Genomic DNA, 27,923 nt, shown 5'->3' with positions numbered 1-27,923 from the left:
TTTTCCATGTTTTTAGATGTGGTTGATTTATCAAACCCTAACCTCGTCCATTTCCTTAGAGATTCTGAGATAGACAGACCTCAGTGCACGAGTGTCATTTTCTTCTTTTCCTTTTGTAACTGGCTGTATCTTCAGAATCCCAAGAGTAGCCAGACGTGGTGGCGTACGCCTGTAATCCCAGCATTCGGGAGGCCGAGGCTGGAGGATCATTGTGAGTTCAGGACCAGCCTGGGTTACAAAGTGAGCTCAAGGCCAGCCTGAACTGCATAGTGAAACCCTGTCTCAAAAGGGAAGAAAAAAAAAGAATCCTAAGAGTTAAAACCAGGGTCCCATTAGGGACTCAGAGGACTCCCGGTCTAGCTGCTGCAGAATGGGCTAGAAGCTGACGGGTTCTGCTCCTGACAGCTGAGCACTGGGGGGCTTTTCCTTAGCCAGAGGCCGTGAATCTGAGGCAGCACTGTAGTGTGTTGGAATCACCCCACAGTCACCGCCCTACAGGCCTTGTTAGTGGGCCCCAGAGGCTGTGCATGCTAGGACGAGCTTCCAGGACAGGGGCAGGCCCCCAGCCAAGCCCAGCAGGAGGGAAGGCTCCCGTCACCCCCGGGAAGGAGCCCGCCACCCAGCTCACATCCCTTCTCCAGCGTTACATGAGATGGACCTGGGGATGGGTACAACACTGTCCTGTAAGCGTCAGCAGAGTTCATTGGGACCACACCATTATTAGGGTGTGCTACCGTGTGTGAGTGAGGACAGGAAAGCCCAGCAGCCGGACCCCAGGAAGCGCCTTACAGAGGGGAGGGCGGGGAGGGGAGCAGCTCTGACCACTCCATGGCCCCATCGGGCTCCACCTGTGCTGCTGCTTTGTCCCTGGAGGAAAGCTGACTGCCCAGCCAGCTGCACTGTCTCTCACCCAGCAAGTGCTCCTTGTCCTGTTTGAAATCAAGGGTGATTTTATCATCATATCCCAACCCTCAGCACAGCACCCGGGCCCCCAGGGGACATGGGAGACGAGCCTGGGCCTTGCCTGCTCCCCAGAGGGAAGCCCGCATCAGCTCACCAGCTCACCGGAAGCTGCCCGTGGGGCGTCTTCCGCTGGGTCGGGCCGGGAGGAGTGGCTGTGTGCACTGCGTGGCCTGGAGGTGTGGTGACATGGAAGCAGGCGACCCATCCCGGGGGTGTGCGGCTCTCCTGTGAACGGGAGCCAAAATGACAGGGAGCACGGCGTTCCTCCCGCAGGAGCTGGAGCGGGAGCGGCACGCGCACAGCGTCCTGCAGTTCCAGCTCGCCGAGGTGAAGGAGGCGCTGCGGCAGCGGGACGAGATGCTGGAGGTGAGCGCTGCCTGCACCCTGTGGGCCCGGCCTTTCGTCCGCTTTGCTGTTTCAGCTCCGGCTGCTGTGAAGAATCGCCACAGACCGGGGGCTCGGCACAGAAGTTCATTTGCTCACTGCTCTGGAGACGGAAGTCCCCAGTCAGGGTTAGGTCCAGGAAGCCCCCGCCTGGCCTGTGGCGGTCACCTCCACTGCGTCCCTGGGGGCAGAGAGGACTTGAGGGTCTCATAGGGACAGGCATTGTGCCAGGGCAGGACCCCCCGAGGACCCACTTACCCATCGTTGACGCCCAAAGTCTCACCCTCCAAACACTGGCACTTTGGAGGTGAGGGCTTCAGCGTGGAAATTTGGGGGACACAGTCCAGTCCGTAGCAGTTACCTGGGTTATCTGAACACCTGTGCGGACACCCCATGCCTCGCTCAGAGCAGCAATGCCCTCGAGGTACGGATTCTCCTCTGCGGTGGTCCTGCGTGTGCCGCCTTCCAGAGACGCCCGCGTCCTCAACCGGGAAGAGGTACACGTGTCACCCTGAGTGGTGACGGGGCCTCGCGGATACAGTGAAGGTCAAAGCCCCCGGGGAACGTCATTCGCCTGGATCAGCCGGGTGGGCTTGATGTCATCTCACGGGTCCTGAGAAGGGGAAGACAAGTTGAGGGCGGAAGTGGGGGCTGTGACGGCAGGAGCAGGGGCTGACCGCAGCCGTAGAGTGCCGGGCAGAAGGTTCCGGAAGGTGGGTGAGGTGGGGAAACTGAGTCTTCCCAGGATCCCCAGGGAGGACCAAGCCCGCCCACACCTCAGCTGTAGCCTCTAAGGCTCACTCTGAACTTCCCAGCTGCACAACTGTAAGAGAATGCATCTGTGTTGGCTCAAGCCACTGAACCTGTGGCAGTCTGTTACAGTATCGCAGGAAGCGGGTGCGGTCGGTGTGTTTCTGTCAGCCGCGCTGCCTGTGTGACAGTGGGCCCTGCAGGCGTATGGCCCGGTGGCACCACCAGCACCCTAGCTTGTGAAGGCCTCTTGGGCTCTGCACAAGGACAGAGCGCCCGGGGGCGCCATGCTCAGACCTCGTCCCCTTTGTGAAGCAGCGTGTGACTCACAGGCCGCTTCTTCCTTTCCCAGCTTACCCAGCACATCGGTGACTTTTGGGCGAGAATGTCACCCAAGTAGGTTTCTCCCTGTACATCTGGGAGCTGAGAGCAGGACCAGGGAAATAACCCTTGCCTGCGTGGACCCGGGGTCAGTGAGGTAGGGTGGTCCCTCCATCAGCGGGCATCCAGGTCGCCTCCGCCGGTCGTTTTCTGCCTGCTTAACCCTTTATCTGCTTTCCTCCCATCTGTTCCTTTCCTCAGGAAATCCGCCAGCTACAGCAGAAACAGGCGAGTTATATCAGGGAGATTTCTGATCTTCAGGAAACGATAGAGTGGAAAGACAAAAAGATAGGGGTAGGCTTCTTCAGTCCTCGAGAGTCTACTCCAGCGGGCGAGCTGCACAGCAGATGCAGTTCTTGCGGTCTTTGCTTTGCAGCAGTGCTTGTGTGGGTGTGCATGCAGCCCCGAGACATGGAGTTCATACTCGTGTGCACACCAACCCCCAGATGGTCGAGGGGCCTCGGTGCTGGCCCCCACCCGTGGCCCTGCCAGGTCCCAAGGTGTGGCAGGCGCCTCAGGACTCCCCACGCCTGGGCTTTTCCTCAGAGGTTTGAGGAAGCTCCAGGGTGGCGGGGACAATGCCTCGTGCTCCCATGTCTGAATCTCCACCGAAGGCCTCCTTGCACCCTCCCCACGAGCAGAGCCGAAGCGTCCCACACTCAGGAGTGAGGGACGGGAGGAAAGGGACCCACAGTCACTGCCGATGCGTACTGACAGGTGTTTCTAAAACATGGCGACTCGCGTGGCCCAGCCCTGGGACCCAGCCCCGATAACGGGCTGAGGTGTGAGTGTCGCCACCTGTCCTGGTGCGAAGCCGCACCGAGTCCACCCTGGCACCGGCGCTGGGCCAGGAGTGTGTGTGCCCCTGCCCACCTGCGCTCTCGGCCGCTATGTTTGTGTGATAACAAATGCCCACAGTTAATGTGCCCAGACAGTCCGAAGCGATGAAGCGGTCGTCATTCTGCAGGTTTCCTTAGCATTCCTTTCCATTCTTTCTGGTTCTTTTCTCTTCTTTTTGAGACAAGGCATTGCTGTGTAGTCCAGGCTGGCCTTAACTCATGGCACTCTCCTGCTTCAGCTTCATGTGCTCTGGAATCACAGACGTGCACAACCACGCCTGACTCTTTTTTGCCCTTTATTTGCCTATCATTTAAATGGGCATGTCACTCCTGTTAACTTTCCAATGCCACAAACCAAACTAGAAAGTGAGGCAGTGAATCTGCCTCCTGGGTCTCACAGAACCGTTAGCTTTGTCTCATGGGGTGGGCCAAGGCACCCAAGCCGCTGCTGGCTCGCGCTTCATCTGTCTTCATTTGTGTTCGTGTCTGTCAGTGTCCGTGGCGCAGCCTCTGCTCCCTGCCGAGTAACCTCTCCTCTTTGTGACTCTCCTTTCTCTTTGCTCACTGCACACGCAGGCGTTAGAGAGGCAGAAAGAGTTCTTTGACTCTATAAGGAGCGAACGCGATGACCTTAGAGAAGAAATAGTGAAGCTGAAAGAGGAATCCAAGGTACGAAGCCAAAGCACCGTTTGCTGTCTGCGCCGCTCCTGTTTCAGGTTAACTGGCACAGACATGGCACATGGGGGCTGCCTGCGGGCGGTGCCCCTGGCCCTGGGCTGCGTGCAGGCCCAGCTCATCTCGAAAGCAGCCCAGCTCCCAGCTCTGAGTTTCTCACAGAGCACCCGAGTTTCTCCCCGACTCAGGAGGAAGCAGCCCCGGATAGACGGGTAGGAGTGTGCTTGCTCCTGTGTAATCCTCGCATCCGAGGGCTGCTCCAGCTCCTCGGCATCTGGGGTGAGCAGCAGGGCCAACACCCATGCTGTTAGACCCCCTAGATTCTAGGGGGCAGCAGCACACAGTAAAAGCCCCCCTCGGCACCCTGAGCCGGCTCCCCGAGCCCTGCGGCAGGTAGCGTAGAGAGGCACCTGGTCCTGGCAGAGTCCTCAGTGCCGCGGGGTCACAGCGTGTCTGCCTTGAAGGCCGGGCCAGAGCAGGGCAGCTGAGTGGCAGGGTGTGGCCAAAGCTGAGACTGCACAGAGCCCCTCACCCAGGCTGCGCACAGTGACGGGAGGCCCCGGCCGTTGGGACAGAGCCGTGGGCTGCGGATGGGACGGCAAGGAGGTCCCAGAGCTGGGCCACAGCAGGTTTTCCTACGCAGGAGTGCTGTGTCATCCCTGTGGCCGCACCAGGCCTCCCCGCCGCCTCAAGTCCTTCTTCCACCTGTGCTTTGTTCACTCCTTCCAGACCCCGTGCGTATTTCTCTACCTCTGTCTCCCTCTTCAAAACATGAAGCCGGGGCTTGAGTCACAGTGACTGACCTGATGCTGCACTTTGTGACAGCCCGCAGGCCATCGCCCTCGTGGACAGGACGCCCACTGAGCGTGTCTTGGGTCCCGGAGAGGGGTATGGCAGAGGTAGTGCTGGACGGAGGCATCACGGATGGAGAGTGTTGACAGATGTCTGTAGCTGTGGTGCCGGGCACCAGACTCCACCATCTCTCTGGAGTTACTTCAGGAAAAATAGTTTCCCTTTTTATAAAAATTAATAAAACAGGTTAGCCAGATATCATTGAGTATTTCAATCAGCCTGGTTTTGTTTTTTCTCTGCCCAGAAACACGGAATAATCCTAAATTCAGAAGTAGCTACCAACGGAGAAACTTCAGACACACTAAATAATGTTGGGCACCCAGGCTCTACCAAGATGACGACAGAAGAGATAAATGCCCTCAAGTCATCCGGGGACGGGACACTAGGTAAGTGTAGACTTCCTTTTGATCCTGTCACCTTTTTGGTCAGCGCTGACCCATCTTCCATGCATTGTCAGAACTGAAGTCATCGTCACTGGTCATTAACAGTCACCCAGCATGCCCTGCTCCGCCGCGTGGTGGGAGGCTCCTGCCCAGCACCGTGGTCGCACGCGTCTATGTAGTGCTCACACCAATGGCTCGAGTACACATTTCTTTGCTTCTCAGAGCTACCAAGTGAAGTCGTTTCAAAACGAAGCGACAGTGTGCAGAGTACCCTTTGGTCTTGCTTAGATGTGTGCCGAGAGCAGCTTTTAACTTCCCTGTGATGGAGCGGTCAGAGCTGTGACGTAGGCCAGTGGCCCGGATGTGCCGGCCGCTCAGCAGGGCGGCATGCGAGGTCAGTGCTGTGGAGGCAGCTCCCAGCAGGAGGAGGGAACGCTCCTGTCAGAGGGCGTCCTCTGGTGTATGCCTCAATTTTGCTTCTGCAAGAATGTAAAACTGGGGAGTCCAGCAGAGCATGCAGTGTGTCACAGTCTGGAGAGATCCACTGATGAGTAATTGTCACATTTGGTTTGGGGGGACATTTCTGATTCCCCACGCTGCAGCCCCTAAGAGAAGCCCGTGTGTCCCAGTGACCAGCTGTGTTCCAGCATCTTTCAGCAGGGCTGGAACAAGGCGAGGCCACGACCCTTCACCGGGTCAGAAGCTTTCGTCTGACTGCTTTCTGTTGTGCAGATGTAGAGACAGTAGCCTCAGCCTCTCCACCTTCTCAGGAGCTGCTTCTCAGGGAGCGGCCTCCTCATCTTCACGTCTATTAAGGAAACAGCTCTTGTAAATGTGTACAAGTTGTTGGGAAAAACAAGATTTCCATCATGCCTTTGTATGGGATCCGTAGGGTGCTAGGGGTTTACGTGATCATGCTGCTCTGGCAGAATACACATTCTGAGTCTCTCGTGACCCTTTTGAAATGTGGGAGAACCAGGAGCACCAGCTTTGTGCGTGGTTTCCAAATGTATTGGACCGCAGAGCCCATCTGTGAAGACCTGTGGGACCTTCCCCATATGTGTGCTTATTTTTAATTTATGTACACTATTTCATTAGGATAAAATGTGCTTCACCCAACATGGAGTAGTAGAAACATTAACGGGTGAAGTAAATGGAGAGGGAGGAGGCTTGGCATCGCCCCACTTTCCCCGCGGGGCCCTGGGCTGTGACTCACTGGGCTTTGACTTCAGCCACACGAGGTTGTGTTTCTTTGGAGAACCCCAGATGTAGCTATTCATTCCAAAGCAGCAATGTGCTTTTTAACCGATGGGTAAAGCTGTTGGCTTAAGTGGTCCCCTTGGTCTGTAGCACTGCTCCCTGCTGGGCTGCTTTCCCTACCCCTGGGGACACCCAAGTAGTCAGGGCAGACACAGGACACCTTCCCAGCAAGACACTGTGTGGTGGTGGAACACAGATTTCTTTTTGCCTATGTGAGATATTCCTTTTTTGTTGTTTTTTTGAGATGGAGTCTCACTGTGTCATTCAGACTGGCCTTGAACTCCCCTGTGTAGCCTAGGCTAGCTTCAAACTCATGGCAATCCTCCTGCCTCAGCCTCGAGAGTGCTGGAATTACAGGTGTGTGCCACCACGCCTAGCTCTGTGAGCTACACTCAAAGCATCTTCCTTGACACTGACCTTGAGGCTGAGCCTCTGAAAGTGACCTGAGTGTTCTTAAAAAAAAGAAACCAACTATTTGCAAGCCACTGTTAGGGGTGGGCAGGATCCCGATCATCGTAAGCTGTCGAGACGGCCATTAGAAAGGAGAACTGGTATGTGGGCCGGAAGCCCCCTTTTTTTTTTTTTTTTTTTTTTTTCTGTTTTTCTTCCAGTACCCGCACGAACTCACGACCTTGCGCTTGCCAGGCAGGCGCTTTGCCGCTGAACTAAATCCCCAGCCCCCAGAAGTCCCTTCTAAAGCACAGTATTTGGGTTTGTTTGGCCGCCTGGCCCAAGCTCTTTCTATTTGTTCAAACTTAAGTTCACCTAGACAGATCGGTCCACACCAGTGCCGCTAGAGTCACACCTGCCTCTGAGACGGTGGCGAAACACACTCACGCAGTTGCTGCTTTGCTGCAAAGAAACGGGAGGCTTCTGTGTCCTGCGTCCTACAGTGCGTTCTCTCTGTCCCTCCCTCCCTGTCTCCCCCCCCTCTCTGAACAGGGTGGGTGGTAGTCTGAGCGTGTCTTTATGTTTTAATATATATTAAGTGCTTACTGCATCCTGGGGTCCCTTCAATTCTCTCCATGGTCTTTTAGGAAGAGCGAAAGAAGTGAAGGTGGAAAATGAAATTGTGGAGAATGTGGGGAAAAGAGCAATCTTGCAGAATACTGAGCGAGAACAGCACAAAGAGGACACAGTACGGGATGGTGTGGGCATACAGGTGTCTCACCCCGGTGAAAGCGCTGAGGGCCAGACAGCCTTCGAAGACTTCACAAATGCCGAATGTAAGGAGCAAGTTCAAAGCCGAGGTCCAGAGAACTGTGAAACTCCAGGGCAGGTTGGGTCCCAGGAAGCCACAGTCATGCCAGTCGAGGGGACTGAAGCGTCCCTGGGGCAGCCCAAGTGTCCAGAGGATTTAGGTAGTGGAGCCCCTGGTCCCGGGCACAGCCAGGACGCTTGTCATGCTTTGGGTGGCACAGAGCAGAGTGAAAAACCTGTGGAAAGGCAGGACCAAGAAAACCAAGGTTTGAAAACAGACGTAGAAGAGTTTCATCCAAAACTGTGTGGGGGATCTGCGCCTGTGCAAGGAGCCCAAGTGGAACGGATGAGCTGTGCAGATCCTGGGGGGCCAGGCGGGGACCACACAGAGGAGGAGCTAGAGGCAGGAGGAGGTGCAGCAGGGGCCCCTGAAAGTCACCCTGGGAATCCTCCAGTGGGTGAGCTGGACTCCGGCACAGGGCACAGCTCAGAGAAGGCACTCACTGAGCAGGAAGCAGCTGAGCCTGGGGAGGCCCCTGCTCAGAGCGCAGAAGTAGGCAGAGAGGACAGTGTGGAGGACGAGGGAGACGTAGAAAAGAAGGATGAGAAACTAGTCCAGACAGAAGCACAGACCGTTCCTGGGGCTCCCACAGCCCAGAACGGCCAAGAGGAAGCCCCAGGTCCTGGGAGGGCAGACACCGATCGTGAGCCCAACGAAGGAAAGAGCAACCACCAGGCAGAGGCATCAGATTCATCCCAGAAGAAGTCAAAGAGCAAGAAAAAGAAAAACAAGAAGAAAAAATCACCTGCACCCATAGAAAGCCTTGAAGATGTCAAGAAAGAGCTGACCTATCAGAACGCAGAGGAAGGAGAAGCTCAGGAAGAGTGCAGACAGTTTGCCAGCAAAAAACCCGCGGCAGAAGCTCAAGAGGAGGGGACCGACAACGCTCTGCAGAGCGTCGTGCCAGGAAGCGGTGAAGGTGATGATCGTCCTGAGGCCGAGGTGGATGGAAAACTGAACCAAGAGGATGAAGATGTGGAAGCAGAGGGGGAGGGCGGGGCAGCTGCTGGGGACGCCGTGGATTTTGCAGGCAGTTCTGCCCCGTCCCTAGGCACCAACGCTGGCGAGAAAGAGGGGGTAGAAGTTGTCACAAACAGCAGCAGCACTGAAACAGCTGGTGTCCCTCCAGAGGTGGAGGATGCAGAGGGGACCGGGAGCTCTCTGCAGCACAACGCAGGCCCCTCAGGGGCCATCGCCGACGCCTGTGAGACAGGAAGTCCTGAGAGCTGTGTGACGTCCCAGCAGCAGAGGCAGCCGGTCCTGGAAGCTGCAGGCAGCGGGAGCCTAGAAAAGGGTGATTTGTCTGAGCCAACTGGAGAGCCGGGGGACTTGAGTGCAGAGAGCGGAGGCCGTGAAAAAGGAGGGAGCGAGAGGGGCAAAGGCAAGGAGGACTGCACCATGTCCTAGGCGGGCAGGCAGGGCGCGAGCCGGGGCTCCTGGGACCAGGCACCCCGCACAGTGAGCCGCCGCCGCCGCCGCCACGCACCGACCTCCACCTCCACTGGGGCGGCTCGGCTCAAGGGACGTTCTGAGTCGGTGCAGACCGCTGTAGAGCAGTCGTGTCCGGGCTCTGCTGCTCCACGCTGCAGCCCGATTCTCTTAGACTCATGTGGAATCATCAAGACATCACCCAGATCAGAGGGAAAATCACATCTGTGTTCAGTGGAAGTTCGGAATGAGAGCATTCCCGGAGCACGGTACTGTCAGCCTGCTCAGTGTTCCAGCCGATCCTCGCATCTGCCCGAGGCCAATATGACTGTGGGTACTCTTGACCAAATTCATCAGCACCTAATCGAGATGACCAAACAGCGTTCTGAGATCTCTGCCTTAGGAAGATAGCGGATATTTAAACTAGTATGTCTCACTCAAGTATATGTACTTTCATAGCTGCTTTTACAGTGTATGTTATAACCTGTCTGGTGTTTTATTTAAAGGAGATGAATGGTCAAATAGCCTATAGGTCACCGAGTGATAAGATTTGCACCTTTAGGACAATAATTATCATTTTAGGGATAACAAGTAAGTATCTGAAAGCACTAGAGAGATCTTATTTGCCTTTACCTCGTTGAAGTATTTTTCTTCACACTGATACTTTCAGATCGCATATCAATGATACCTGCATTTATTTTGTAAAAGATGTTTACTTCATACTGATGATGTACCAAATTCATTTTATACAAAGAATTTCAAAAATATTTTTTTGGAATGTTTTTCTAGAGTTGACATGTTGAAATTGCATTTCCTACTGTAGTGTTTTGGTGGGGGAATCATCACAATTTTTTTAAACCTTGAAATTGCTACTGTTTGTTTGAATGTCTTGTTAGTCAAAAGAACAATACAAAAGTTACTTATTGTTGTGGAAACTACTCATTAGTCTATAATTGGATATTTTATTTTTATTGTAGGGGAATAGTTTAACAGAATCACTTTTGTTTTGGTATAAATATATTTGTTATTTCTCAGTATATTGATTGAAAATTTCTTGTCTCGATCTGCTAAAGGAATATATATTTTCTATATAAAGGAGCTTTAAAAATAATTGTAAAAGTTAAATAAAAAGTAACGATAAGATATATAATCCAAGAGAATGTACATCATGAGTACTGGCGACACTTGATCAGTTGATGCTAATTCGTATCTCTGTTACAAGATGTAATTGAGGGCCGGGATGCAGTGGCTCAGCGCCTGTCTGCCAAGCACTAAGTCCTGAGTTCAGTTTCCGGTACCGGAAAAAAAAAAAGATGTAATTCAGTGCAGAAAGACCAAACCCTCAGTAAAATCTGAGGCACACCTAAGTGTTACAGAACTGAAATAAAAGCATTTTGTAATTGCACAAGCCTGTGGTTCCCGTCTTTGGGCTCCTGACCTCTGACCCTGGCCCTGTGTCACGCAGTATCCCCTGGCAGTGGTGTCCCCTCCTGTGTGAACTCCCAAGGGGCTCAGGAGAGGCCGCGGCTGAGGCCTCTTGGTGTCGCATGGAGTCCGCTCCCCACCCCCGCCCAGTCTGTCCTTGGGGAGATGTCCCTCGTGTTACCTCCTGTGCCCAGGTGCTGCCCCCAGCTGACGAGGGTTTCTGTTCTGATCTTCTCAAATGTGCTCCCGCCTAGTGAGGTCAGAGCATCTGACAGAAGGCACGAAAAGACTCCGATTTTCCCCGCTGCTCCTGGGTCCTGCAGAGGAGGACAGCAGGATGGGTGCGCTCCATCAGACTGTGGAAATAGCAAGCTAGAGGGCTGCTGGTGGCCAGGCCAAGGCCCCTTGGGGTGCTAGTAGGTGTCCCCACTGCATTCACTGCAGTGCATGTCAGGAAGCAGCTCCATTCCCACTTTTAGAGGCCCCGTGGGAATCGGTCCACCGACCAGCATCCCCTCAGTTCTGTGCTGTCCCTGTATGCCCCAGGATCTCACACCCGCGTCATGGTCATGCGCCCACTCCCTCAGGCACCCAGCAAGCCCTTCTGACCCCTTGGTAAGCACCATGCTGGGGACCAAGAAGCTGGGACCCTGCTGTCGGTGGGGAGCACACGACTGAGAATTCTGCAGGAGGGAGCGAGAAAGAAGGAAAAAACGGTGTCGGAACAAGTGTACTGTTTCTCGACCCTTTTGCTTGGTAGTGGTTGTTATTTTGAGAGAGGGTCTCACTGGGCAGTTCAGGCTCCCTTGAACTCACTGTGTAGACCAGGCTGGACTCGAATCTGCAGCAATCCCCCTGCCTCAGCCTCCCAAGTGCTGGGATTACAGGCATGCACTACCATGCCAGGCTTCGTTTCTTGACTCTTGAGAGCCATCCTGTGGATGAACCTCAGTTTCCCAGCTCTGTGCCTTGGGACAACACTGAAGCCAGCACAGCAGCCAAGATTCACAGAAATGTGAGCTTAGGTGTCCTTGGTGGTGGACCCTGAAACGCTGCCTCGGGACACCAGGAAGGCTTGGGGTTCCTGCGTCCCACCTACAGGCCCTTTCTGTGAGCCCACAGCAAGCAAGGAGCAGCCAGGGCCACTGAGGCACGGGACCACAACAGCAAGACTCATCCCAAAGTCCACCCAGGTCCCCGGGAAAGGGAAGTGTGAGTGTGTGTGTGTGTGTGGGCGCGCGGCGTGTGATCGGAATACTGCTGTGTGGTGTCATGATGGTGTATATGTAGAAAGCGTGGTGTTTTGGGAGGAAGACCCTCTTTCTGTTTGTCCTGCCCCCTCTTACTTTTCTTTAAATAACTTCACTGGTGAACAAGCTGCATGATAAAACATACGCTTTCAGTACAGTTTAAGTTTCCAGTTATTTTTCCTGGCCCGTGTTGGCAGCACATGATGGCTCTGTTCCTCTCGGGGAGGGGGGGGGTCTTGTGCGAGGACATCACACAGCTGCATTCTCTGTGCATCCTCCCCCCCGCTTCCCTCCTCCCTCGATCCGCCTTCCTTCTGTAGAAGTGCTCTCTGTCCAGGCATCTGTCTTGCATTTTGCTCTTTATACTTGGGATTTTGGAGTTCGCAGCTAGAAGGGCTGGTGGCTGATATAGGCCCCTTGTCACCTCTGCTGACCCCTTGGGCCCTGCAAACAGGAGAACGAGGTGGCTGAGGCGCCTTCAGCAGGGCCTGGAGAGGACGAGCTGACCCGGGATGCCCGAACCCTCTGGGACACCCGGCATCCTGGGGCCCCTGCGGGCTGAGTGAAGATCCACCTCTGAAGTGCATGGTTCTGAGCAAGCCTGCACCTCCCGGGCCTTATTGTGCTCCCTGAATCGGGCACACCTGCCTTTTAGGGTTGCGGGGAGGCTCAGATCTGGGGAGGGCAGTTAGAAAGTCTGCGCTTGCCAACCGTGGCTGCATCGACCTTGAGCCGCCCCTGGATAGGCGAGCTGGTGGGGTGTGGGCTGGAAAGAGGAGGGGCTCAGAGCCTCCCAGCACCGGGGAGTGTGGCCACCCCAGGAATTTCCTAGAAGGCTGGCATTCTGTGTACCATTTTGTGAGTCTCTAAGTCATATACCAGAAAGTTTACTAGAACTGAAGTTATAAGAAACAGACTTTTTAATGTCATTAAAATACCTTCACTAGCCAGCTGATGATAATTCCCCAGTACAAAAGAAAGCCTGTTTATAAACTGGGTGACAATGTACATCACTGTGTTCACTACTCTTGAGAAGTGTCACACAACAGTGACCTGACCCTATTTTCCGGCAGGTTGGACTCTTTCATCTCAAAGCCATGACAAGCAGTATTCTTACTTTCCTTCTCCATATCAAGTAATTTGCCTCTGTCTTGTTTTCCATTTTCTTAAAGCTGGTTTGTGTTCTCTTCTCCAGTTCTGTTTTAAAATTTATCTTCTGTGAAAGTTCCACTTCTCCCTAGGTTTTCATAGTCTTACCATAAAACTGCCGGTCAGATTCCTTTTTTTTTTTTTAGTAGCTCTGCTATTATATTTTAACATTTTCTATTATTTTCCTGCATATTTGAAGTCTTCTAGGAGAAAAAATAAGAAAGGTTTCAATAGCTAGAGACATGAGCTTTAAGTTTCTCACAATGCCTAGTTTTTGTATACGAGTACAAAATACAGAAGGTTAAAGGTGATACTCGATAAGAGAGCTGCGTTTATTTTCCCTTTCCATTTGTTTTTTGTTTGCTTCAGTGTGTGGTGGGCTTTCAGAAGTAAAAGAAGGCATGCAAATTGAAATGAGACTCCAAAGGGTCGTGAATTTACGTTACATTATGCGTAAGATTTTCTGCTGTCCTAACTCCGTTATACTGTGCCTTTCCAAATCACAACTTAGGGTCTGTGGAAAATGATTCGAAAAATCATGTAACTGGGATCAGGATGTGGCTGGATGATTTTTAGAATGAGAATAAGGATGGGCTTTTCTCTGAATCATTGTCCAGGCTAATTATTTACTCTCTGAAGAACTTGGAGCTCAGAGGTCCCTCGGGAATCAGCCCTGGGCCAGGAGGCAGGGCTCCCCTTGGAGGGGGGTGTGTCTGGAGCGCAGTTGTCGGGGTGCCCCAGGGTGGCTGTGAGACCTTAGGAAGTCACCCACTCGCAAAGAGGAGGGGTGCAGTGACGGCACCCAGCAGGTCTTGACTGGCGCAAAGCTGTATGGAGGACTGCAGGGGGGATGCCTGGCCTCCCCTCACTCACTGTTGTCCTTAATTTGTCTTTAAACTGGTGTAAACCCTCCTCAGGCCTTGGTCCCCCTCTGAATCTAAAGACTAGAGCGTCTGACATTCCCTCGGATGCAGAGATGCTTATGTACAAGGCGTGACTGAAAAATACAGTGAATATTTGATTTTTAAAATGTACTACAGTAAAAGGAACAGTGCCTCAAGTCCCCCTTAAAATCTTCCCCCTTTCTGCAAACACATTTATCGCATCATTGCAACTTTCTGAAGCAGCTCTAGAGTCCTCTTTCCCGAGTGTCTTTAGTTGTCCTGTCCCGGCTGCCTCCACGTCCTCAACTGATTCAAAATATTTCCCTTTCAAGGTCGTTTTGACTTTGGGGAAGCGCCAGCAGTCGCGCGGTGTTATACGGGTAAATCATGTGGGCGAGGACACTGTGACGTTCTCAGGAGCCTTTCCTAAAGGGATGGCCCTTGGGCAGCAGCATTCACTGTATTTTTTACCATGCCTTGTGAAGACACTCAGGAAAGAGGACTTGCAGAACTGCATCAGTGATGAGAACGTGAGATGAGTGTTCAAAGCGAGGGGGTGTATCTTTTACTGTACTGCTTTAATGTAAACTTTCACCAGATATTTTGATCACCCTGTGTGTCTGCACCCTTACGTGCCTGGGGTGGGAGCAGCTTCAGAATACAAAGCAGCCACTGCACTTCTCTTTACAAGAATGGCAGCTTTGGGTAGGGCTGGCAGCTGCGTGGTCCACAGAATTGGGATTTGTGAACATGGGGTCAAAACTCTGACACGGATGAGTCTACGAGCAAAATGAGGAAGACGAGCACGCCCAGGGCATAAACTCAGAAAGGACAGCTAGTTACATGTTGGTGCTAGCCAGGCCCGGGGGCACAGACTGAGGCAGGAGGATCGCAGGTTCCAGCCCAGGCAGGGCTAGGGTGGGAGTTCCGTTGGGGGCGCTGGGTAAAGTCCTCAGTGCTGCACCAGGAAAACAGAAAAGGCAGGTGAGCCTGCACCCTGGCGCTCCGTGTGACTGCATTGCTAACGATGTTCAGCTGTGAGGCCCGTGAGCTCTTGTGTTGCAGTGTGTTTGCCTCCAGTCCTTGCATGCTAACTAGTAGAAGAGTAGCTGTTTGCATGAGCTGGAAGCCACTCCTGACGAAGCATGTGGGGGAGGCTGGTGCCCCCCGCTGGCCGAGTCCTCCCGTCCTGTCTGTGGCCTCATCCACCATGGTACGTGTGTAACTACATCATCCATTTCACTAACCGACGCGCCTCCCCGGTGAGCCATGAGCTGACCGTGCCACACGCAGATTCACCCGAACCTGTATCTTTCTCATTTCTTCAGATATTAGGCTGAAAAAGCTCCTTGATGAACGGGAGTGCTTATTGGAACAGGTAATACTTTTTAGTACTCTGAGTTCTTTCTTGGCGGGGGGCTGAGACAGGGTCTCACTATTTATCCCGACTGACCTTAAACTCACTGTGTAGCTCAGGCTGGCCTTGAACATGCAGCAGCCTCCCAAGTGCTGGGATTGCAGCTGTCTGACACCATAATGCTTTTTCTAAATTCTTGAACAGGGCATCTGAAACAGTTTCCCGTTCTTGCTTCCTGCTGACTCTAAAAAGTCCTAAATACATCACATGGCAAAAAAATCACTAAACCCATCAGGGCTGCATCCATATAGAGCGTGATCAGTCCATGAGGTTTAGTGAGGACATCTACAAGACTCAAAGCCTTGGAACTGAATTTTGTACATGGGACTTGCTGCATAAAATAAACATGCCTGTGGCACCCGAGATGAACCGTGAGAGCCTGGGCCAGGCCTGGGTCATGGCCGATGCCTCGCCTGCCCGCCCGCTGTCAGCCCTCTCCCAGCAGGTGTTTGTAGAGCTGATCACAGTTGTTTTAATTGTGGTTTGTCCTCATGGCTGCCTCCAACCTCAAGAAGTATCAACATCTGTTCTATTTGCACTTTCTTACATGCAGGATAGTTATCTAATTACCCACAACCACTTCCTAAGGAAATTCTGTTCCTCTAGTTTTCCTCCCTAAGCCTGACCAGCTGGATTTGCCTTGTTTTTCACAGTTCTGTTGGGCAGTCTTACACACTCAGACACAGCACTGAAGGGCCGGGAGGAGTCTCAGGGTCTTTTACAAACGCACCTCCTGGCCCAGGGCACAGCTCCGTGGTAGGGCACTTGAGCAGGTGGGAGGTGCTGGGCTTAATTCCTAGCACCGCAAAAAATAAAGTATGCTTTTTAAAAATGTACTCGCTGTAGTTCTGTACTTGTTTCAAGTAAGAAGGCCACAGTTCGGGGTGGAGGGAGGGAGTTAATTCCAGGTCTTCTGCACCCAGAAGGCTCCAAACGGCCCTTTCTTTGTGAATAAAGCCCAGGCCCATGGCACGCTGACTGCATGACACTTGGTTAACATTTCAGGTATTTGACGTCGTTTCTCCTCCTGAGTCCCAGAGGAATTTCAACTTCAGAAATAACTGGTCAGGAGGGGTGGTGGTGCACAGCTGTCATTCCAGCTACTCAGGAGGCTGAGGTGGAAGGGTCACAAGTTCAAGGCCAGGCTGAACAACTTAGTGAGCTCCTGTCTCAAAATTTAAAAGGGAGGGCAGGCATGTTACAGACAGTTTGTCGAGTGTGCTCCGGGCCCTGGGTTTCCTTAGCACTGCAGAAATAAAAAAGGCAGGAGGCAGGGAGGAAGGACTTTCCCGCATTATAAAATAATTCAAACCTGATATTGTAAAAATAATTTTTCATTCATTGCACTGCCTCCCATCGGAGGAGTACTGATCAGCAGGTTTTTAATTTGGGGTTTGGGCTGGTCACAGACCCCTCTGGTGGCAGGGCAGCGTGTGGACTGTCACCTTTGACTGCACTGCTCTCCTGCATGCTGGTGTCAGCCTAGCTCTCTGGCACCTCGGGCACACCCCCGTAACGCACAGCGCCACTGCACCTCTGGGTTCAGGTTGTCATTTTACAGCCGCGCCCCCTCTGGTGGGCTCTGACCTCAGCTTTCCAGTCTCCTTTAGGAAGGAGAAACTGACAGAATTCACCCGTGGTGTTTTCAGATTAAGAGACTCAAAGGGCAGCTCGAGGTAAGGCAGAAGAACAGCAAGCTCGACAACCCAAGGGCCGAGGACGTCGTGGAAAACGGGACGGATGCACACGTCCTGGACCTGCAGCGTAAGTGTCAGCTCCGAAGCTCGCTGTCCCTGGGCTGTGTTGAAGCTGTCATGGCGGAGGAGACCCCGCACTCCCCCGCAGGCCCCCAGGAGCCCCTAGAAACGAAAGCTCAGAGGTGTTTGTGGTCTGGCCAAGGAGGGCAGGTGATAGGGCAAGGGTGTCTCTCTCTTTCTCTCTCCACGCCCAGGGGACAGAGAAGGCGTCCCAGAGTGCACGTGAGCACTGAGAGAAGCCGTACTTGCTTGGCTGGGTACCACAGCCTTTGACCTGCTCTTTATATGGAAAAACCGAGAAGTATTTTTTATGCCAATAAATTAGAAACAGGCTCAAGGGAGACGAAATGATGCCCAGTCTCCCCCTACCCATCCCACCATTTGTTTGTCCTCTTGGCTACGCCTGGGGTTCCCTGCCCTCACACACAGGTGTCATGTACTCTCGGTGCCCTGGCCCCTGACACAGCGGGGCACAGGCCAGAACTCACAGGTCTGTGAGCCGATACGAGGAAGGGCGTGGCCCCGGAGCTGCTGCTGTAACATGCTCAAAGGCAAGAGCGTAACAAGCTTTCCTTCTCCCCCAACCTTTAGGAGATGCCAACAGGCAGATCAGCGACCTCAAATTTAAACTTGCGAAGTCTGAACAAGAGATAACTGCACTGGAACAAAATGTACGCGTGTGCTTTTTCAAGCAGTCCCGGGCAGCTACATGTGGATGCATGGCAGCTCTGTTTGCTAGAAACAGCAGCTCAGAGGCTGGGCTGAAAAGCAGCAGAGGCTTGTAGAGCCAAAAAAGGTCTTGAGGGCACCACCGAGGGCAGCCAGTGTCTCGGACTGCGTCCAGAGGCCATGAGGAGAGCAGGCAAGAACTGTCAGGACCGGGGTTGTTACAGCAGACACTGACCTTTTAGAAGTCAGGCTTAGTTGTAGAAAATAACCGATGTGGTTTGGCAGTTTGTAAAATTTTTGTTCCTTAAAAGTAATTTAGCTGATTAGACAGGCATCGTGCTCGAATGTCCCTCTGCCTCGGACTTTCAGGCTTCCCTGCCCTCCAGGCCCGCTCTGCCTGCCCTCTGGACTTGGGGCACTGCACCTCCAGACGCTGGGCCTCGCAGCAATCTGTCCTGTCCCAGGGAAGGGGAAAACATGCCCTCTCCCCGCTCGGCTGGGGTATACGTGGCTGGAACCTTGGGAATTTTTATAGAAACAAAAATGAACAGCACCCCCTAGAGCAAGCTGAGCTGGATGAATCATGCTGTGGATCCCAATGGCAAAGGAGTCCTGGCACCCCCGCCGCCAGTCTGGCTGGAACCTCGCCTGGGGATCCCTGTCCAAAGCCCACTTCTTTCACTCTAGCCCTGTCCTTTGCTACCTCCCACCTCGCCAGCCCTGAGATTAGACTTGGGCCAAGGTCCTGGTGGGACCTCTGTCCTGCCATCTCTGTCTGCCTCAATGTACCTTCTCCAGCAGGACAGTCCCACAGCAGGGACAGTGGGAACAGAGGCCAGGAGGGCTCCTACACCTTTGGATGGGAGCCAGAGAGCAGAGCAGTCCCTGCTGGGGTCAGGACAGGGTCCTCCAGAGGGAAAAGTGGAAAGCTGGCTTGAGGGGCTGGGGATTTAGCTCAGCGGCACAGTGCCTGCCTGGCAAGCACAAGGTCGTGAGTTCGATTCCCGGTACCAGAAAAAAACCAAAAACACACACACACACACAAAAAGAAAGCAAGCTGGCTTGGCTAGAGCCTGCATACTGTCTAAAAGGGGTTCTATGACTCAAATGCTGTATTCTCCCATTTTACTAAGCCACGCCCTTGGATCTTGACTATAATATAGCACTTGGAGAAAGGAAGCAGGCCGATAATTTATACTGCCGGCTTTTCCCTCCCTTTCAGGTAATAAGGTTAGAGAGCCAGGTGTCGCGTTATAAATCAGCTGCCGAAAATGCAGAAAAAATAGAAGATGAACTTAAGGCAGAAAAACGAAAACTCCAAAGAGAGGTAATCTCCAGGGCTATTTCTAGGCGAGGCGTGGGTGTGACTGCCCCTGGGCTGGCGCGTTAGCCCTTGACTAAATCTGCAAGGGGGCTGAGCGTGTAGCTCCAGCCTGACCACCCTCAAGGGCTGGCATCTGAACAAGGCCGGAGCTCAGCTGTCAAGAGCCCGAGGCCAGCACCACCGCATCGCGGGGCCAGTGTCCGCTTTGAGCATTCGTTGCAGGACTCATCCTCAAATGGGAGGTTAATGAGATAAAGAAGTGGGCCAGCCTCTCTGCTGCTCCCAGGTCACTTGCCACGCTTCCACCCTGGCTTTCACACTTGCACACCTCTTACCTTCCCGAGGACATCTGGCAAAGTTGCTCATCCGGCAAACACTGACGGCGCCTGCTGGGCAGAGATGTGCGTGCTGGGTGCAGCTGATGCGGCCGATCTTTGGGTGTCTGGTTCCGTAGGGTTTTGCTCCGCCCCTTCCTCAGATGTGTGATGTTGTGTAAGGTCGTGCTTGAGGAGAACTTGGGGCCCCACCGGGGGAAATGTCCTACCCAGAGGGCTTGCTCTGGCCCTGTTGAGATGGGAGCAGGGGGTCTTCTGCCCCCGGACCTCTACCACCCTCCTTGGGGGCGCTGGTGGGGGAAAGCAGAGCTGTGGGCTGTACACTAACGCTTCGCATCTGTACGTCTGTGTGGCTGCGGGGCCTCTCCCTAGGGCTCCTGTCCCCTGGCCTGCTGGTCTAGGAACTCCAGCTCCTGCGGCCCCCGCCTAGCCCTGGCTCTGTGAGCACTGTGGCCCCGGCCTTCCTGCCTCGGGCTTAGTCCTTTTATGTCGTACTTGTTTGCCTCACTTACCCAGAGTGTGCCACATCTGGCTCTAACTTTTCTGAGGAGGAAGGGTCCCCGCGTCCCCACCATGCCAGAACCATGGCCTGTGGTGCTTTTTACATTACGAAACGCACACGAGGATGTCACTTCAGGGCTCGGGGTTTCGGCAGTTCTGAGCTGTGCTCACAGCTGTCAGTGGGACGGGGCTCTTGGCCGTACAGAGCCCCAGATGTTTTGGGGAAACCCCTTCCTCTCCGCTCACAGCCTCTCCTCCTCGTTTCCAGCTTCGCTCAGCACTGGATAAAACAGAAGAGCTCGAGGTGAGCAACGGCCACTTGGTGAAGCGGCTGGAGAAGATGAAGGCCAACCGCAGCGCGCTCTTGTCCCAGCAGTAGGCAGCTTGCCAGCCACAGGCAGCGGGCCTCCCGGGCTCTGCTCTGTGGGGTGCAGGGGCGCCGCCACCTCCCTGCCCCTGGCAGAGCAGCACCCGGCGATGGCGCTCAGCGCTCGTGCGCCCACCTGAGGGGGCCCGGCAGCCGCCAGATGCCTCTGTCTGCGCCCCCGAGCTGGGCCACCGCGCACAGCCCACAGGTTTCTCGTAAGCACACGGGCTTCCTGCCTCTGTCTGATGCACAGCAGCCTCCCGGAGCCAGCGCCACCGGCTGTGAGCAACGTCAGGGCACAGCCGGACTCGAGTTCTCTTTCTCCTGAGTCTTCTGAATGTCCGGGAAGCAGCACAGCGTTGGGACCTCCTTCGGTGGCAGAACCCAAAATCTGAGCAACTTGAGTAGTTTCTCTTAATCTGCGCTTTTCATACACAAAACACTGTGGAACCACAAGCCATTACCAAGTGGAACTCTCACTGGAACACGGGGACGGTCTAGACGACAAAGTGACCTTAAGAAGACCCTTACCAGGCAGCAAGTGGAGCTTTTCCAAGGGGTTTTTGCAGCAGTTCAGGCACAAGAGTACTTCTCCCAGGGTAATCAGGCAGCAGCTTCACTGAAAATCGACAGCTTCTCATTTGCATTATTTAATCCTTATATTTGGAATTGAAGTTGTTAACTTCTTTTAAAGAATGTGCTATTAGGAAAATAAAAAAGAAATGGTGAAAGACTTGAACACTGTGGTTTTACTTTTTTTCCCAGTGAGACAGATCTTTAAGTGATTTCATATTCATTGTTTCTGCATATTTAAGGTCTTCATTTCATTTTTTTTGAAGCATGTCAGATCAACTTATTTTTTTTCCCCTGTTCAGAATAAAGGTATATTCACAGAATCAGCGCACTGGGGGTAACTGTGGGTAGGAAAGTGGAGTGCACAGAAGTGCAGCCTAGACTGCATAGGAAAGCCCTGTCTGAATGAAACAAAACAAACTGAACACGCAGTTCTATTCCCGTAAAGAAAGCAAAACAATGAGCCCTTAGACAGCAATAAGACTTCAGGTAAAGAACAGGGCTATGAAGTAGAGGGAACCAGAAGTAGGGGAGAGAACAAGCTAGTGTGCGTGGCCAGGGTGGTGAGGTGGCCTCTTCCGTCAGGAGAAGTGTCACAGAGAGGCTGACATTTGCACTGAAACCTGAGAGCGAAAAGCCTTGGCCTGGCCACGTCCAAGTGTCCCCAGCAGCACAGGCCGGTAGGAGTGTGACAGCAGCCACCTACGTAATGAAAATGTTTCTAGTAGCTACACTTTAAAAATTAGTAAGGGCCGGGGATATAGTTCAACAGCACAGTACCTTGCTTGGCAAGCACAAGGTCCTGAGTTCGATTTCCGGTACAAAAAAAAAATTACTGGGTAGATTTTAAACATTTTAACTCAATATAGCCAAATAATAGTTTCATTAAGTAATAAACATTTTAAATTGTTAATGAAACATTTTACATTATAGCAAATGTTTTCCCCTATTCCCTTACTCTCTCCCAACCCTCCTTCCCCTCCTTATTTACAAAAACATTTGTTGTAGTCAGGGTTTGCAAAGCAATAGATTAATATGACACATAATTTATAGGATTATTTTATAACATTCACCCAAAGAGTCAAATGCAGAAGAGTGCAAGGGATCTGTTCATGTACTAGAGACCCAAAGAATCCAGCTGAGGGCCTGGATCCCACGGCAGTGTCCAGCACAAGTCCAGCTGAAGACCTAGCACCTGTGGCAGTGTCCTCCACTGAGTCTAACTGGAGGCCTAGAGCCCACGACAATGTCTCCTGCAAGTCTGTATCAAGGATCTGCACTGGGAAGACCCAAAGGTCAGTGGTGGAAGCTAGAAAGTCTGCGCCAGTAGGGGGAATTATCTGCCCTGGAGCCAGGAAGCAACAAAGGACCAGAGTTCCCCCAAAGAGAACTGCAAGCGTCCTTAGCAATAGCGAGGACCCAAGCTCCTCCAATGATGAGAACAGCCGAGTTCATATCAGGAAAACCAGCACCACAGTCTTCTCCGGGACAATCAACAGCACACCACCTTCCCCTCCACTTCTCCTTTTATGCTGTTGGCAGCAGTCCTCAGGTGGGCCTTCCGCACCCAGCAGCAGCTGACTCAGTTCGGCTGGGTGTTCAAGTTGACCTTTAGCTAATCTACCACAGCTTTTTTCCATTATAGCAAATTTTCAAATCCAGTCTATATTTTATATTCGTAGCACACTGCAATGTGGATGATGTTATTATCACAAGTAGGTAAACTGTGTTTAGATTTCATAAAATTTGCATTGAAAACATTGATTCACATATGTGAGTTCCAGACACATTCATGAGTTTTCCAATAACTAAATTAAATAAAGCATATTTTCCTTCAATAGTGGTACCCATGTTCATTAAAAAAAAGTGGTTCCTCTTTTTGGAAGAATTGACTTTAAAGCAAAAGCATATCAGTTTCAAAACAACATCCAAAGTAAGTAAATTTATGACCTCTTATGCCAATTCAGGATTATGAGCAACAGATTCTAAAAGTTGGCATAAACTGAAAAACAGCTCCTTTGGCCACTGTCACTGAAGTGTTCTTCAAATTTTTCTTGTAGATTTTTGCAACTAATATCCATAATTGTTGATTACAATTAAAATCCTGCCCATATCGATTCCTAAGCTGAAATCGTCACTGTAGCCTGGAAGGTCTCCGTGTCCACATCAGTCCTCTGCCTATCACCTACAAGCAACATCTGGGAGCTTCACATTTAGTTCCTTCGTGTGCAACTGCTGGAGAAAACAAATCACACAGCCAGCATTTCACTGACGTTACTGAACATCTGGCAAGCAGTCCTGTCCTAAGAAGATCCTGAAGTTGACAGAAATGAAATCTTCGTGAAACTCTCGTGACGCAATTGATGAGCACTGGCAAAGAACGCAAGGTCGTTAACCTCATCTCACGCTTCAACAGCTTCACAAACCGGTGATTCATGGCCTTCGCATGTGTACCCGGAGTGATTTCAACAGCTGTGCCCAGGACTCTTCATAGATGGCTTCAGGAAACAGCACAGATATTTTCAATATGTGTCACATGCTGAGATGACATAACACAGGGGACATCAGCCTTTCCTTTCAAATGCCAAGATCTGGCGTTTGATCCAGCACATTTGGGGCACTACTGTTTGTTTTTTTTTGGTACCAAGAATCAAACTCAGGACCTTGTGCTTGCCAGGCAGGCGCTTGTGCCACTGAGCTACATCCCCGGTCCTGGAGCACTACTGAGCTGAGAAAAACTAAGGCTTTCCTACCTAAGTTAGCAGATATGTTTTTCCTCAGTACTAGGGGCAGAACCCAGGCCTCCCCACTGACCTACTCCCCAGCTATCTTTTGTATTTTTTTTTAATTTTGAGAAAAGAATTGATAAGGTGGCTGGGTTGGGCTCAAATTTGTGACCCTTCTGCCTCAACCTCCCAGAGTATTAGAATTATAGGTATGCACCACCAGGCCTGGCTAGAAGCCACAATCTTTTAAAACTTTATCTTGGAAGTAACATCACTTCTGACATTCCAGGTCTGCGATGGTGGGAATTAGCTCCACTTCTTTTTTTTTTTTTTAATTTTTTTTTTTTGGAGACAGGATCTCTACATTGACCAGGGACTCCTCCTGCCTCAGCTTTCTGAGTGCTGGGATTACAGGTGAGTATCATAGCTCTTTTTTTCCTTCCTTCCTTCCTTCCTTTTCTTCTTTCCTTTGTTCTGTTTGTTTGTTTCGGTTTTTTTAGATGGACCTCACTATGTAGTTCAAGCTGGCCTTGAACTCATTATGTAGCCCAGGCTGGCCTGAAACTCATCAGTCCTCCTGCCTCAGCCTCCCAAGTGCTGGGACTACCGGCATGCACCGCCAACCCAGTCGCCTTGCATACTCCTCACCTGAGCCCACGCACCCCCCACCCCACCACCCTCCCCACTGCCCCGTCCCAGCCCCTCTACCTTGGTGTGGTTCTGCCTCAGCCACCTTTCTCTCTTTAAAATCTAAGACTATTCATACTTGTTTTGGAACCAGAAAAATCATTTAATGGCGGTTAAAATGAGACGGCGCAGCCCGGCATCATTGTGTGGCCCAGGAAACATGCAGATGAACATGTTCTACCTGCACGAAGGAAGGTCACCCGCAGTGTGTCCGTCTGCTGACACCGCGCAGGTCCCCACAGAGGAACCCTCTGGGGAGAGGTGAGCAGGCCGTGTCCCAGTCACCTCCCGAGGCCCTGCTGCAAACCGCACCGCCCTAAGGACCCGGGCCCTGAGGGCGAGCGTGGTCTGTGTGTCTGTCCTGTGGAGGCCAAATCACCAACCAAGACATGGCTGCCACCCCAAGTGTTCAGTAAGGCCCTGAACCCGAGCTGGGCCTGGGTGCCTCACAAACCTCCCAGGAAGGAGCCCCGTGGTGCCACGCTTTCCAGCCATCACAGCCACGTGCTTTCAGCAGCCGCCACTGGGTGAGCGCAGCCCCAGCAGTGACAGCCCTGGACAGGCAAAGGCCAGGGGGGCCCGAGGCAATGGACAAAGGGGTGCTCAGGACACTGTCTCCGTTCCCATCAAAGCTGAGTTGGATAGGCTGGGCAAGCAGCCCTGTGGATTGAGGAGGGGAGTGTGCCCAACACTTTCTTCAATTCTCACCTGTGACTGCTGGCAGCAACCACAAATTTATCAAAAAAAAAAAAAAAAAAAAAGCCACGCCAGGCTTGGTGTGCATGCCTGTAATCCCAGCACTTGGGAGGCTGAGGCAGGAGGATTGCCATAAGTTCAAGGCCAGCCTGGACTACATAGTGAGGTCAAGGACAGCTTGAACTACATGTGAGACTGTCCCAAAATAACAACAGAAACATTCTCCAAGCCACAGGGGTCAAACTCAATGCCAGCAAGCAACCCTTGCACCTCCCCCATGGAGCAGATTCTGGACTTAAAAATAGTATTTGAAATGAAAACTACCGATTCCCATCTCCACTGCGACCCAGGGGAAGATGCAGAGGGCGGCCCCTCCACTGCCATCACCACCACTGCTTCAACCCAGGTCAAGCATGCCGGAAGGCCCAGGGGGCAGCCCCTCCCCTCAGTGCTGCCAGGATGGAGGTGAACCTCGGGGGAAACCCCAGAGACCAGAGGAACGCCAGCAACACGGGAGGATCCCAACCAGTGCACACAGGATGGACAGTCAGGGCCACTGGCCTGAAAAGTCCAAAGCAGCAATAACAACACGAGCCAAGAGGTGGTGAGTTAGGTGAACCAGCCCTGTGCTTGGTGACAAGACACATGAATAGAAGCAGGCAGGCCTCCCCTGTTCTCTTTTGTTTGTTTTGATTTGTTTTGTTTTCCTTTTTCTCTTTTTTTTCTTTCATTTTCTTTTCCCTTGCTCTTTTCCTTTTTAACCCCCTTTTCTAAATGGCTGGGAGAACTCCAGCCACAGAAACTAATCACGTCCCCTAAACTCAGAGACCAAGTTCAGACAATCCCTTGCTTACTGCCTCATTTTTTTCTCTTCCACCCTCTTCTCTAGTTTCCCAAAGTTTGCATGATCATCCTTTCCTCCAGCCTTGCTTCTATTCTCTGTTCAGTTATCTTTCTTTTCTCCACTATCCTTCTTAAATCTCCCCACCACAGGGTAAAACCACTCTACCAAGGGGAAACACTCTGAATACAAGCTCCCAACTTGCAATCAGTTCTGTTATATAATTGTAGATTTTGCCCCTATGGTTTAAGCTACAAAATTAATACCTACCACAGTTTGTCAGCTTCTAAACTGTGCTTAATGCTACTGTTATTGCCAATTTTGTCATTTCTGTTGTAATCAGTTGTTATCCCTTCTGTAACAATACTGGGAAGCTCTGGGGTATTAACGTCACCACAGCCCAGCACCAGGGAATTGGGAATTGAACCAAACATAACAACATCTCACTCTTAATTAACTGGAAAGGTAGGATCTTAGAACAGACACAAGCCAAGAACCTCCTACACACACAAGACATCCCTGAAGAGCAGACTTTTCCTAGACAGGACTTGATATTAGTGATATAACTACCTAGCACAAAAACTTACAAAGATCAACACAGAGAAAAAGTAAAAATTTTTGAAATAGAAAATGACAGGACATAGAAGCAAGATGCAATCTCAGACCTCCAGCCCACCCAGAACAAGTCCAGGAGACAACAAGATAAAGGAAAATGAAAGACACATCTGAAATTTCTCAAATGATAGCAACCAAAGGAAAAAAAAACAAATCCATGTGGCTATAGAGGAAATCAGATCAAAATTAACCTCTCAGGTAAAAAAAAGAAATTTCAACATTTATAAAGGAATTGCTCAGCAAATCTAGAATAGAGATAGATAAAAATAAATGATGCTGGGAAGAAGATAGATACCGTGAACAATCAATATAGGAAAGAAATAGAAGGCATGAAACGCATTCAAATAGATATCCAGGAAATTAAAAATTCCATTGAAAGTTGTCAGAACTGCTTGAACAAAACTGAAGACTGACTCTCAGATCTTGAAGACAGGATTGTGGCTAATGATGATGAAAAGAAAGATCTCTTAAAAATAACAAGGGATTAACAAATACCAATTCAACAGCTGAAAGATGATACAAAGAAAAAACAACGTAATGCTGATAAGTGTCAGTGAAAAAGCAGGAGTCAACACAAATGACGTAAAAAGACTATTTGCAGAAATAATAGCCCCAAATTTCCCAAACATGAAAACAGAATCTGTCATACAGTTGAGTGAGGCATACAGAACTCTAACTAGCCATGACCAAAATAAATAGATTCTAGAAATTTAGCACAAAAACAGAATATTAAAAGCTGTTAGAGAAAAGAAACAAATCACCTATAAAGGAAAGCCCATCAGAATCATGGCAGACATCTCAACAAAAACCTTCAAGAAGAGCTTGGACTGAAGTATTTCAGGTCCTGAAAGAAAACAATCTCCATCCCAGATTGATGTACCCTGCAAAACTATCTTTCAAAATTAATGGAGAAATAAGATACTTCCATGAGAAAGAACAACAGAAGAAAATTATGGCCACCAAACTAACCTTACAAAGAGAACTAAAAGATATTCTAGACAGAGATAAAAATGATCACAATTCGAAGAACAAGAACAGAAAAAAACACCAGGCAGGGCAAGTAATTAAAAAAAGGGAAAAAATAGGGAACAAACAGTGGAAAAATAACATGACAAAGATAAGCCAATACATATTAGTTATAACCATCAATGTAAATGGCCTCCATTCACCAATCAAAAGAAACAGACTGGCAGAATGGATTAAGAAACAAAATATAACAATATGCTGTACACAAGGAACACATTTAACTGAAAAAAAATTCATAGACTGAAAGTCAAAGGATGGAAAACAATACTCCATGCAACAGGAACCCAGGAAAAAGCAGGGGTAGCCATTCTATTTGCAGACAATGTGAACTTCAAACCAAGAATGAGCAAAAGAGATAAAGACAGTCACTACATACTTGTTAGGGGAAAACTTCAAGAGGAAGCGGTAAAAATTATAAATATGTATGCACCAAATACAGGAGCACCCAACTATATAAGACAATTATTAACAGACACGAAACATCAAATAAGCAATAACACAGTTG

The 27,923-nt window shown here is 51.1% G+C and overlaps 1 protein-coding gene and 1 long non-coding RNA gene across 35 annotated transcripts in view; one reads left to right on the top strand and one right to left on the bottom strand.

Annotated features, from left to right (window-relative positions):
• The window catches only part of Lrrfip1 (leucine rich repeat (in FLII) interacting protein 1), a 104,990-nt gene extending 83,997 nt beyond the window's left edge, over nucleotides 1–20,993 (top strand). For 22 of the 34 annotated variants that reach the window (XM_013508028.1, XM_013508026.1, XM_013508025.1 and 19 more), the window contains 5 exons: nucleotides 1,237–1,329; nucleotides 2,680–2,772; nucleotides 3,894–3,986; nucleotides 5,089–5,230; nucleotides 7,525–10,581. In XM_013508028.1, coding sequence (XP_013363482.1) covers nucleotides 1,237–1,329; nucleotides 2,680–2,772; nucleotides 3,894–3,986; nucleotides 5,089–5,230; nucleotides 7,525–9,155 — 2,052 coding nt within the window. In that variant the 3' untranslated portion in view covers nucleotides 9,156–10,581. Of the gene's footprint in view, nucleotides 1–1,236; nucleotides 1,330–2,679; nucleotides 2,773–3,893; nucleotides 3,987–5,088; nucleotides 5,231–7,524; nucleotides 10,582–15,212; nucleotides 15,263–16,950; nucleotides 17,066–17,649; nucleotides 17,730–18,949; nucleotides 19,055–20,155 lie in introns of those variants that run through there. The other 12 variants (XM_013508038.1, XM_013508046.1, XM_013508047.1 and 9 more) reach the window with 7 other exon arrangements.
• On the bottom strand, nucleotides 9,465–20,149 carry LOC106147318. Its single transcript, XR_001232161.1, has 2 exons — nucleotides 19,387–20,149; nucleotides 9,465–10,918 (listed from the first exon to the last, which is right to left on the bottom strand). It is a non-coding gene; the product is annotated as an uncharacterized LOC106147318 (long non-coding RNA).
• Nucleotides 20,994–27,923: the final 6,930 nt, after the last annotated feature.

Source organism: Chinchilla lanigera, unplaced genomic scaffold (assembly GCF_000276665.1).
Source record: "Chinchilla lanigera isolate Chin_1 unplaced genomic scaffold, ChiLan1.0 scaffold00141, whole genome shotgun sequence".
Lineage (NCBI taxonomy): Eukaryota > Metazoa > Chordata > Mammalia > Rodentia > Chinchillidae > Chinchilla > Chinchilla lanigera.
The sequence above is the reverse complement of the archived record's forward strand: the minus strand, read 5'-3'. Positions and strand labels throughout refer to the sequence as shown.